The 13,954-nt window shown below is 35.8% G+C and overlaps 1 protein-coding gene across 1 annotated transcript; it reads left to right on the top strand.

The window, feature by feature from the left end:
- Positions 1-1,835: 1,835 nt before the first annotated feature.
- Positions 1,836-2,546, top strand: LOC128246223 (melanoma-associated antigen E1-like). The gene has a single exon (XM_052964414.1). It carries the CDS (start codon positions 1,836-1,838, stop codon positions 2,544-2,546), a length of 711 nt encoding a protein of 236 aa, XP_052820374.1.
- The last annotated feature ends 11,408 nt before the right edge of the window (positions 2,547-13,954 follow it).

Here is a 13,954-nt window from a genome sequence, read left to right on the forward strand (position 1 = left end):
ACATGTACTGTTTGCATTCAACTGACCAATAAAATCGTAGCCTTGAATTACGCTCATAAAGACGGCACGGTTACAAAAGAATCCATTTGGATACAAAATTATGTTTAATTCACACTTGGGGATTTAACGGGGTCAAGCCAAAATGCAGCAATTATAGGGCGGTGCAGACCTTTTTAAACTTACCGACAACATTAATAACAACACCAATAACAACAACAACGCACAAACCTCTGTAAATGCCGAACACTTACAGTTCGAGCCTCTTTTGGAGCGGTTTTTATTGACTGTCTTTGTTGATAAATGACATTGTTAACGTGAGTATACTAACTGATAGACAAGTACTCTTTGCTAAGTACATTTGCAAACAGTAGTAATAAGGTGACCACATGTATTTTGGGCATTATTTAAAAGGGTACAGATTTCTGATTAAAAGATAAGGTAATATTTTGTTAATAAACAGACAGAGCTATGGCTGTTCGTATTTTATTTATCGTTATTCTGAACTGTAATATCATACGTAAGTACATAAATTTATTGATTCACTTATTCATGCATGTGTTCGTAGTTGGCGTATGCACACACGCACGCACATACGTGACTTTAGAGCATTAATGATATGAAAACAATGATATAATAATGTGCAATAACAATAGCTGACTTTTGAATATATTAAGTTAATAACACTTTAAAGCAGTATTCTGGAAGGAACAACGCACTTACGTTCTGTAACAGTAAGCTGCAGCTACTATAGCTGCCAGCAAGCCAACTGGAACAACTGTTGCGTCTATCACCCATAATTTAGCCCCGGAGTCGGCCGTCTTGGGGCATTCTGTGATGGAATTGTTTTATAAGCCAATTCCTTGCTTTTCTATCTTAATGTTATGTATTTTAAAGGGAGTAAAATGAGTTATATGAATAGCAGAATAACATTTAAAACAAGTATACAAGTTGTAAGGTTTTGGTATGGTATGTCTACTAGCAATATGTTTAGCATACCGAGTGCATTTTGATTTTATGGTTTTCAAAAGCGAAAGTAATTGAACCAGGAATTGCCGACTTGCATCTAGCGAAGATTCTATCTTTTAAAACAATCATGACGCGCATTCCGCTCTACAATCGCCATGTTTCTGTCGCCGGCTTTGTAGATTATGAACAAGTGTGCCCCCACCCCCGCGCAAAAAAAACTTTTATTTACTTTAACTTGTTTACTTGATATATTTTCATATTTAAAATATCCTAAAAACTTTAGAACACATTTATGTGGAGCAAATAACGGTAAGTAGGGGGGTTACAAAATTTTGTAAACCATTGTGCAGTCTGCTGCATTCTGAGGTGCTTTATTTAGTACTAAAATGGACATGGGGTCAAGTTCGCATACTGCAACTTTGGCTAGTATTTTTGTCAGAATGATGTGGATTCAGCCGCGTACTCGGACCGACCAAACACCGTTCGCTCCCTTAAAGCATTTATTATCTTATTACTCAAATACTACTTCTATATCATATCATGTCTTCATTTAGTCAATTGTGATAGGTTATATATTCAATCTATAAAGTATTCATACCATTTAAATGCGTTTCAAACAAGGGTAAAAACTAGTATTTACTATTTCGAAAACGTATTTAAAGTGAAACCTTCATTGCCAAAAGTGTAAAAAAAGTAGTTTCTGTTTATTTTATTGAATTATAAAGCAAACCTTTAGAACACAACTACTTATAGTCAAACGTTATTCATAAGTTACGCAAGCCAAACCTGTCGTATTAAAATTATATGGTTCCCCCAGCAATCAAATCATGCCTTGACAACGGAATCAAAGTCTGCCGTGTCAACGGTATATGTTTTACAGAGCCATCAAAGCCTGCCATGTCAACATCAGTGTTCCCCCTACTGGCCTCAATGTCAGTGTCCCCCCTACCGGCCACAACATCAGTGTTCCCCCTACTGGCCTCAACATCAGTGTTCCCCCTACTGGCCTCAACACCAGTGTTCTCCCTACTGGCCTCAATGTCAGTGTCCCTCCTACTGGCCTCAACATCAGTGCCCCCCCCCCTACTGGCCTCAACATCAGTGCCCCCCCCCTACTGGCCTCAATATCAGTGCCCCCCCCCCCCTACTGGCCTCAACATCAGTGTTCCCCCTACTGGCCTCAATATCAGTGTCCCCCAGTCCCCCCTACTGGCCTCAGCATCAGTGTTCCCCCTACTGGCCTCAACATCAGTGTTCCCCCTACTGGCCTCAATATCAGTGTCCCCCAGTCCCCCCTACTGGCCTCAACATCAGTGTTCCCCCTACTGGCCTCAATATCAGTGTCCCCCAGTCCCCCCTACTGGCCTCAATATCAGTGTCCCCCAGTCCCCCCTACTGGCCTCAACATCAGTGTTCCCCCTACTGGCCTCAACATCAGTGTTCCCCCTACTGGCCTCAATATCAGTGTCCCCCAGTCCCCCCTACTGGCCTCAACATCAGTGTTCCCCCTACTGGCCTCAACATCAGTGTTCCTCCTACTGGCCTCAACATCAGTGTTCCCACCGTTGTCGATTTATTGAACAAATATTTTTCATAATATTTATGTGACCTTTCTCCTCCATACCCGCAATACAATGAGGATCAGTTACTGATCACCCACGCTCACCACTGATGCTCTATTGTCCGAGATTAAGCTGTTCTAGTTATTGTGCAGAAAACGACAAACCATCTGACCTATATGCCCCACTTCCTATTATATGACATCATCAAGTAAACGTGGAACAGAGGGCTGTTTGTGAGGGTGAAGGTTATTTTTTTTGGAGAAAACCATGGTGTAATTTCTTGAAGGTTTCATCTACTCTCTAGCAAAGAATCCAGGCCATAAAATCATTTGGAGTCTGAAATCGTTGACACTTCATTTATAATACAGTTAATTTAATAAAGTTGGTTTATTTTATTTAAAATCTCACCTTGTATGTGATTAAAGATTTTAAGATAGCCTGCTTCCATTATATCTGAAAACGTTTATAGAAATGCATTCAAATATTGTAAAGAAAACAGATGCATTTAATATTAATCAGCCTATGTCAACCTTCGATCGCTATATTCGATGAAATATGAGACAAACAACCGCTAATTTAATTTCGCAACATGCCTTGCTATGTCAACTTATGCCAATCACATTTATTTGCTTTAGTATTTGATAAAATATAATTGTGCTCTAATACTAAAACAACACAGGTTCCATCATTCAATATACACAGGTTCCATCATTCAATAAACACAGGTTCCATCATTCAATATACACAGGTTCCATCATTCAATATACACAGGTTCCATTATTCAATAAACACAGGTTCCATCATTCAATATACACCTAAACCAACAAAATGATTTCCAGAAGTCTATTTTGCAAGTTTCAAGTTTTTGCATGTTTTTGTAAAAGAAGCGGCAATTAATAAAACCTTATTTAACGACCTCTTTAGTTAAACCCAAATTGGAAATACTCTCTGTTAATAAATATCATCAATAACGAAACAGAACGAAACCATCACATTGTGAATAAATTGTTCGTCATGAAACGAACACAAATTTTGTTCTTATTTGTTGTATTCGGAATTCGTGAAGGTATGTCAAATGATGAATCTCTTTTTCATTGTTTTCATTTTTGTAATTAATACCCATATTGTCTTATGTCGGTCATATACTAAGCAGGTTCGTAACAATTCGCAGAAGGAAATGCAAGACTCTAGTGTATCTATATTTGACATGAAATATAAACTTCTTTATCACTCGATTGGTCCACATCTAAAACCGTTCTGTGATAAAGTCACATTAAACTAGGTTTTAAAACAGATGTGCTATAAATTGTTTCAATATTAAAATACCACGACCACATTCATTGTATACGTTTGAAAAGCTTAAATTGTAGATTTTAAATTTCTTTTAGCTACCCCATTAGATCCGTACAGGCCAGGAGCACACAAAGATATTACAGATTATTCCTATTTGGGGTATAGAAATGCCCATTGTTATGCTAAAGACACACCTGCAACAGGACAACAGTGCGATTACTCTTTGCAGCAAGACTGGTATTCTGCACCTAACGCTACTATTTTTAATAAATGTCCTGATAGAGGAGACTGTGGAGTTATCTCTCCAGTATGGATAAATGGTTCTGTCTCATTTAATTCAATTGTATTCAACATTTTGATACCATTTCTGGGGTCTTACTAGCTTTTTTTGTTTTGCATAATCGTCGTTATCGCCATTATAGTCATTACTGGGGCATTCAAAGACGTTTACCATTGATTTACTATATACTAGGGATGCAAACGAATGGCAAAATTGATATTCGGTAATTCTTTCGATCGAATATTCGATGACCGAAATACTTATTTCAGAAGATGTGGTAAACTACTATTATTATTAGTCCCCAAAGTAATAGCCGGGGCATTTTTACCCAACTTTGTCGTAGCTAGTACGCACAGCGGACCCTGATTTCCCGAAATGAGCCTTTGAAATTCTCCATTTTCAGGAAGAAAATAACACAATACATTATAAACATACAAACAACACAATCAAATAATTTCAATTCCGCTGTCTTTATTTCTGTAAACAATGTGAAATTATATGGATTCCTATTCAAATAGCGTTTTGCGCCAATGGAGAGTCTTTCCGCATGACAAGCAGCCTCGTTCTGATATTGACTTCTAAATTGACTAAATATAACTATAGAAAGCTCAAATCAACTCGGGAACTAGTAAAATAATAAAGCAAAAACATATGTGGATTTGACTCATTTATTGTACAACAAAAGAGGAAATATATCATAAAACGCTATACTGTACATTTACATTTTAAAGCACGAACATTGTATCGAAACATGAAAAACAATTTTAAGCACATATATGTAAAACAGTATTGTAACACATGGCATTCATATCATCACGGCGATTTGAGCTAAGTTGCACAGCTTAATTTTTAGCCAAGACAACACATTGGTGTTAAAGCCGAATACTAGCCAGTTATTGTAAAAGTGGGGGGACTTTTTATAGTACCCGACGATATGTCCCTAAATGACATATGACGTGTGTTTAGTGTATTGTCGTCTCATTCACACCTCTGGCATTAGGGTCGTTGTAAAAATAAGACAAAAGAACTTTATAAACAACAACTGTGTTGTAGGCAAACGGTTTTTTATTCTCTTTATTGAACTTTTTTTCTCGAATATTCGAATACCCATTTTGACATTCGAATACCAAACGTTTGATCGCATATTCGAATATTCGTTTGCATCCCTACTATATACCGGTGTCTATAATGCTCTACTTTTAACGTACAGCATTGCAATCGAGCCTACCTTTTATTTGTATTGCACATTTCAGGCTCCTTTCCGAGCGTATCAGATGAGGCAAAGGACATGACCGCGTCTATCGAAATGGTTGACAATTGCTGCAACCGAACCATAAATGTACAAGTTAAAACTGCACTGACTTCCTGGTCTTTTGTCTGGATTATACACCAACTGCACTGACTTCCTGGTCTTTTATCTGGATTACACACCAACTGCACTGACTTCCTGGTCTTTTATCTGGATTGCCCACCAACTGCACTGACTTCCTGGTCTTTTATCTAGATTACACACCAACTGCACTGACTTCCTGGTCTTTTATCTGGATTACACACCAATATGTTCATCTGTGTACTTCTTTGGTAACTACTCTTGATAAACCAAAATACATATACACAATATCTTTTTTGAATATTTATTGTTAAATATTAAGACCATTCTCATTTTTTTTCCAGATAGTACATGTGTGTTTATTGATTTTTCATTTACGTATATCAATGTCTGTTTCTGAAAAACGATAAATAACATCGTTTTAAGCCAACAAATGGAATAAACGTCATTGATATGAATTTGAAATACATTTAAGCTCTAACTCAAAGCCAGATAATATTGCAGCGCATCCACTGCAAACGGGAAACCAAATCTAAATAGGGTTCCTTTTTTTAAAAAAACAACTTTTTTTTTAAATACTCTACTGGATAAAAAAGAAACTGTGTTTCCCAGTGTGAATGTTGAGCATCTTGAATCAAATCAATGGGTTGTTTTTGTTATTTAAAAATCATAAATTAGTATTGACTTAAACATCGCATATCTTATGCAAAAGTAGCTAGAACTAGTATAATCAAAGTCTGATGTATTTCCGTACTACAAATGATAAGTTTATTCAAATGCCTTAATATGGATTTGCTTTTTCAGGAAAGTATTTTTATTAGTCTTTGCTTTGGTTGTTTTGTTCTTTTTCATCACCCTGTCAGGCTGTGTAAGAATTATCATTCAGACGGGAAGGTTTCCGGATTGATTACATCACCAGTGGAAATTCATGACCCACCTCCACCGTACCAACCATCACCGCTGTACGGCAACATGGCGCCACAAACACACGCGAGAAAGGTGTTACGTTATACTACGACTCTTATTACTCCGACCATCAAATAAGCTAGTTTTTTTATAGCTACATTAACAATAATATTCAATTTTGATTTTGGTAAATCCAAACAATATTTGAGTTATTTCAAAATGTAATACTTATGTTTACTAATAACTTCATAGCTACTTTTTATCAACGAAAAGAACGTGACATGACCTACAGTTTGTCAAGCATATTATATTATTTGCGGTCTAACTTTTACATTTCCATCTGCATATATACCCCTAAAATTTATACCAAAATAGTATGGGGCCAAGGACATATTTGATTCAAATATTTGAGACTCTCGTACCTTACTGAGACTTCAGCTCACCGTTACATGCAATTGATAAAGGTGATATCTTCGGATGTCTATTGTCTGTCTATTCGGCGTCCACAATTAATTCGATTACTAGTACTTCTAAAAGACACAACAATCACTGAAACGTTCTTACATTGATCAATTCGACTCTGGGTTAAACATATTCTGGGAATTTTTTTGTTAACACGCCAAGTAATAAGTATGTTCCAAAACCAGTACGACTCAAGTTAGTTATAAAATTGATTTGCTTTAAAATTTGCTTTTGTTGTAATTGAAAATGAATTAGTGGAGTGAGGTGACAAAAGAAATTTTAGTGTTGGTCTTCTAAACGATTGACTGAAATTTCACATTTGCCTATCCATAAAAGTACATCTAATCACCTGCTGCTGTAGTCTGATTTATTCGTCAGTCAATTATTTATTAAAATCATACATAATATTGTTTAAATTTTCTTATTTTTGTGCCGTCTTTTGCGCTATATATCTAAAATATTTCTGTCTTCTTAGCTCATATTCGTTCTAATACTAAAGCAAGCATCAGGACGAACATCACATGGCCAATTTTGGCAAGCAGAATGAAATACTTGATATTTACGAGTGTCTAATATTATTAAATATCCGTAGGTGGCGTTACGCTTACAGTTCCGTTAATGTCCGTGAGATTTTAAAAATAGACTTTAAATACGAAACTGGGGTGCGTTTCAGAGACGATCGTTAAGGCGATCGTTAGCTGATTTTGGTAGTACGACCAAAATTACCGATCGGCACCGTTTCAGAGACGCAACGTGCACCTGCTTGATCGTTAATTTTGCTCGTAAACCTACGACCGGTAAGAGGCACTCGTTAACTTAACGATCAAGATGGCGGATGAAGACTTTCTCCATATCAAAGTATATTTTAACTTTTTATCAACATTTAAGAGTTTAATATTGCGTGTAGCACGTTCACTGGTGTGGAATTTTCAAACTATGTCTAAAAATAGCTGAAAACAGTACGAAAATGTTCTATTTCCGCCGATCTGTCAAAAAAAAGAATTTTAACTGTAGAAGATGTAAGCTTTATGTTATATTTCGTTAATGCGCTGACATTGTGTACATCTTAGGCATTGAATATGATGTAGAATTTGATTTGCTTTCATTGCTGTGTAACATGTCCTGTAAAACATTTCTTGATATTCATATTTTTCGGATGGTTTTTAATTCGGATAAATAAATGCCTGTACAATAAACAGATTCAATGTAATATTACCGGCCTCTATGGCATATTATAGTCAGTGAATTATTAAACAATGTTACCATCATCATCATTATAATCATTATATTCATCATCGTCGTTGTCTCTGCATTATCATTGTCGTCGTCATCCCACCATCATTATCATCACCTTTGTCGTCGTAGTCCTTGTATTATTATTATCATCATTATTATTATATCATCATCGTCGTTGTCGTCGCATCATCGTTACTATCATCATCAGCACCATGCTGCACGTTTGCATTTACTTCTCAGGGCAGTCATAATACCCGTACTTTAATATTTCATTTATCAAATACGAATTTAAAATATAATAACTTTAAAATTAGCTGTCTGCATGAAACCAATCGTATTTTGTTGTCCAATTTTATCAGAGTTACACAAAATTTCTACAGAGAGTCGGGTTTCCCGGCAGAAACAGAATCATATTCATCATTGTGTAATAGTAGTCACTTGCAAGCACCCATTTTGATGTCATATTCTTAGAACAAGTGCCTTTTGAATACTCCACAAGCAACACAACGCATAAGACTTACATTTAATTGTGTAGCGGCTTCCGATGGTTTTAATACCCACCCCAGTGGCGGGCCCAGGGATACATAACTGGGGTGTACACAACCGTAGAAAAACGCTATGTATGTATCAGCATTTTACCCGAAAAGGTATCAATTTATGATCTAAATAAACTTCATTTTCTCGCTAACGACGGGGGGGGGGCACGGGCCATTGTGCCCCCACGATATATAGCCGCCCCTGCCTCCAACACAATGTTCTACTATAGGTATAAGTGTAGCATTAGCAGCAAATAGTCAATCGGTTTGTATCGTAACATTAATTGATTCCATTATTGGATGTATTATTATTATTATTATTATCATGATTATTATTATTATTATTATTATTATTATTATTATTATTATTATTATTAATAAAAGACAGGTGCGCTCACCAGTTTAATATGACGTGACGTCATTTTACTTCAGACTGTGTCACTCGCTTTAACGCTGAACTTTATCGTTATATTTTACGTACGACCGGAGAGTTTACGAGACGTTTCTGAAACGCCTATATGATTATCGTTAAATTGGTCGTTATTGTGATCGTAAATTTACAATAATGGCAGATCGTAAAATCTATCTGAAACGCACCCCTGGTGAGGAGCTGCTATTCTACCAAGTTATGTTCCTCTGTTGTTAAATTTGCATTTCATGAACAAAAACCGAAGACTGCAGTAAAAGAAAATGTGTAAAATGAGTTCATCATGGCTAAGGATTGATGATTGCCTAGCCACAAAAATGAGCGTTCATGAATACCTAAAACTCATTAATATCATATCGTGACGTTCACTTTATTTCATTTTAGGAATGAATTGTGGGGTTGATGTCATTATCGGGGTATGAACGCAATTGGGCTGGTCAAAGTGTGTGGAGTCCGAAGGACTCCACGCGTACTTTGACCAGCCCAATTGCATTCATATCCCCGATAATGACATCAATCCCGCAATTCATTACTTATATTTACACCAATAGTACATTATTTCATTCAAGAATTGTTAAAAAAATACTTCATTTCATTACAGAAAACCTTTCAGTTATCCTTTCTTACCCATTCTGTAAATAGAACAACCCGAGTGTAACCGGAAACGTTTTTTTTCAAATGACGTCACAATAACGCGGGAAAAGATCAACCACTTGAAATCAGTTTAAAACGTAAACTTGAAACACTTATGGCAACAATACATTTAAAATTTAATAAATTAACACTTTCTAAAATGTTGATTTATATTTTACGGGACCTGCTGACACAATACAAACAATAACCAGATCAATAGTTTTCATGTATATTGTTATGCGATGAATTGCGATCCGAACATATCCGAAGATGTTGCGTTCATCGATTGATAAACGCAATTGCCGAACAGCAGTTCATTTAAGGAATGGAAGTTGAGGTGTAAATATTACATTATGAACATAGCATAACGTCGTGAAGCGTGTATTCGGGATCAGATTTTAATGAGATTGTGACAATCTTTTAATCATTTTGACATTTGTTATGAATCCCTGTATAATTAACTCGAGTCTTTCAAGTACAATGATCGTCAAAGGACTCGATGAAGTTGGTGATTGCATTGGCTCACCTCGGGCAAGATCCTTGACATCAGTTCTGGAGACCTGAATTCAGATGGGTAACGACCTCGCTAATCGCAGACAAGGTCATTGATATCTATTGAAAAAAACTGAGTCAAAATCATATTTCAGGCTTCTTTCCAAGCGGGTCTTACTTGACATGTTTTCAATAAGTGTTAGATTGAACAAAATAAATTTGTATGCTACTTCATCGCAACGAAACGTTTTTACAACGTTTAACCATTACTTAATGCATATTATACCCTATACAATTAATTTCAAAGCGCTTCAAGTATTGGCAGACATTCGGTCTGCTACGATTTGTGAGTATAGTCATGTAAAGCCGAAATATTCCTCATTTTGTCTTAGTAAATTCAGCCCAGAGTCTTAAGCCTGTTGCACATTCATATTTATAAACTTATGTTTGAAAATCGGACTCCATTTGCTATCGATAATCGAATCGAATCGGACCAAGTAGTTCGATTAACTATCGGACAATAATCGAAAGGTCAGAATATCAGTAAGGAATACATTCTTTATAAATAGTATCATCATGATCATGTATATGGATAAACATGGAATCAGTACGTGTGATGCTATAGTCATGTTTTGTTTGCAACAGTAAGTAAATTTTCATAACCTTTTTCTGTCTTTAATAACTTAACGAAATAACATAACACAACACATACTTAATAATTGCAGATCAATTGCAAAATGATGCAAACCGCACCAAGTAAGTTAATTATCGTAGCATTTTATTCATGTAAAAGCATATTAAATATCTGTGAACCAGCTTAAAGGGACTGTACACCAGATTGACACCAAAAAAGGTTTTTTCTGTAACAAATCTCAGGACAATTATCTAATAGAATGTGTTACGCTTTGATACCATAATTGTAAAAAAAAGAACCAAAATGTAAAAAAAAAATGTGTCGTAGACCGGGTTCGAACCCGTGTCTCTAAAATTGCAGACCAGCGTCGTGTCCACTGAGTTATGAAGGCTTACTCTAATAGGGTGACATAATTAAGCTATAGACCTACCTCGGTAATATTACGTGATAACACCGACTAGCTAATCACGCATAAGTAATGAATTCTACCTGTTAGACATACCCAGTAATCTTTTTAATGGAAAAATACAAAATAACTGCTAAATTAAATAAATTGTAAACTATGTGGTACTTCAGTTAGTAAGTTTTAATGCATTGTACACATCGATGCCAAGTTTATGTCAGTTTTCGACAATTTTCTTTTTTTCCGCTATTTTATCATACGGAGTACAGCCCTTTTAACATTCAATAACCTGTTATATTGAACATTTCATTAGATTATCTTAATGTCAAAAATGTTACAAAAAAGATAATTAGTTAATTACAAACGATACCAAAAAAGGTTTCAGACAGAATGCATCGCGCCGAGATCCCCTGTATTTGCAGGTAAGACCGAACCCAAGACAACACATGAAGAGACGGGTTATTGAAGAAGGTTTTAGTTTTGTAACATTGGGAGAGTTTGTAAGTTTTTCAGCAAAAGAGTTAACATTCACCGCATTTGTGTAAGAGATTGACCTCCCTCGTTAAAATGAATTCAATAAGAATTTACCGGAAAGAAAAAACGACTTTTACTACAAAGCAAAAAAATCGTAGTTACTGGAAATAACATTAGCGACATCGATTTTAAACAACACTATCGATTGACGCCGACATAGCATTGTCAGCGACGATTTATTGATTATAATCGATAATCGTTTCATCATTATTATAAACCACACCATAAACATACACTTTATTAACATGCCCAATGTATTTTGTTGGATGCATTTGATGCATACTCTGGTAGTAAATGAATTACGAATCATATTTGATGTGTAGAGTAGATTTTACTACAAAAAATACCTATATGCTATAGCCGTGACAGCGCATTGTTTATCAAATCACAGTTCCAGATAGGGTTTAATATTCAATTGATTGTTACTCCATACCTTAGTAATAATTTGGGTATTCCACATTTTAAATGCGTATTTCATTAGACTAGCTAGTAGTCCATGGTTTTGATTAAATTGAGTATCAGCATGAAATCTAAAATTATTTGCGAGGGAGTTTATGAGTATGCATATATACTATCTTTAGATATTAATGTTAATTTGTTGAGCAAATTACATGACTATACTAACTAAACGGAGCAGGCCTTTCATCGCTTTAAGCGCTTTGATTTCAACAGTGGAGGTGACCTTCTAAAGACAATATAAAAAACCTCGATTGAAATCTCCACGATGTTGGAACTTGTTTTAAATTTAGAGAGGCCATACGTGGAGGTGGGGTTGAACAAGAAACCTCTTGTGTGAGCGGCGAACACTCTCCAACAACTTAATATTTTTGATTTCCCCCATAACCATTTGCTTTGTGTTCGGATGCATATTTCTCCCACCTCAGATAAGTAGATCCAATAATTTAACCATGCTAGAAATTCTTATCTTGCCCACGGGCGAAGATAGAATGCCCGTATGGAACTCCTTTTAATGGTCACCAGATTGTAATTACCTCCCTTGTTGAAGACTGTCGTCTGTAGCATCATGGAAACCTTGTCTTGAGGCAATATTTAGAACGCTAATTAATTATTTCTCGCTTCAAATATCACCATAAAACAGTTTTCACGCACCTTTCAAGAAATAATGCTTCACTCTCCTTAGAACTATTTAAAGACCGATTTGACTATTCACATAATCTGAATCACTGCGCGCATATCCATGACAACCACGAACTATTGTATATCCATACGCAATTATTTTCACTAAGCACAAAAGAGTTCCAGCAAAATATACATTTTTACTTAATTTTGTTGAACTGAGGTGGGAGAAAAAGCATCTACCATAGCCGCTCGGTAAACCTCGTTTCCGCAAAACACCCTACGCTCGGGTCGGAATGAACCTATCTTACACTCTCGGCCATGGAAGATACTTATAATCACTTTTTAGAGTAAATATGATGGTCAAATATACTTATAAGAAAATCATAATGAATAAAACAAAAGCTTACAAGTCACAATATATTTATAGATCATACACAAACACGATGAAACTCAATTGTCAATGAATAACTTATGATATGTCCAAAACATTACAAATGCCCCCGAAAGATGGTCATTTATACATATTTTCTAGTGCATGGAAGCAAACAATGATGATTTGACTTGCTATGATAATGGTTTAATAATGGTCAAAAGTTGTTGTATGTTCATCATGTAGTACAAAGAACAAATATACTAGCCAAATATACTGGACTTGCTTCACAAATGCGTAATGCTCTTCATGAAAATACTGTTAAATGGGTACCAAGTTTGATGTGAATACCGTCATACATGAACATATAAGTGTTTCTTAAGTGTTGTACTGGTATGACTGCCTCTAACGACATAAAAGTATACCTTGACTTTTTGTGTTTTGAAAACAGTCAACCTAACAATGGCACGATATTCAATGCTCAAACCCTACATAAATAACTGAGACTTTTAGCTTACCGGGGGACATGTCCTAGACTAAATGCGTATTTGTACGACACGAAACAACTTTGACACACACGGCAAACCATACCTATAAAATTTAAACCTCATCCCTTTGACAGAGAGTTTTGTGTTCTCCCTGTTGAGTGTCTACAATTATTTAGCATCCGATTTTTGGCTTGTACTGGTACCCGGGTACTCGTTAGCTCGTACAGCAATACTTTCTAATGTTCTGTGTGTGTGTTGTTGTTGTTTTATGGGGGGGGGGGCGGTATTTTCGTCTAGTGCTTGTTGAAGTGAATGAATAAGG

Source organism: Mya arenaria, chromosome 9 (genome assembly GCF_026914265.1).
Source record: "Mya arenaria isolate MELC-2E11 chromosome 9, ASM2691426v1".
Classification (NCBI taxonomy): Eukaryota; Metazoa; Mollusca; class Bivalvia; order Myida; family Myidae; genus Mya; species Mya arenaria.

Coding starts and splice junctions, on each gene's coding strand:
- LOC128246223 (XM_052964414.1), top strand. CDS start 1,836: ATGTTTTACAGAGCCATCAAAGCCTGCCATGTCAACATCAGTGTTCCC.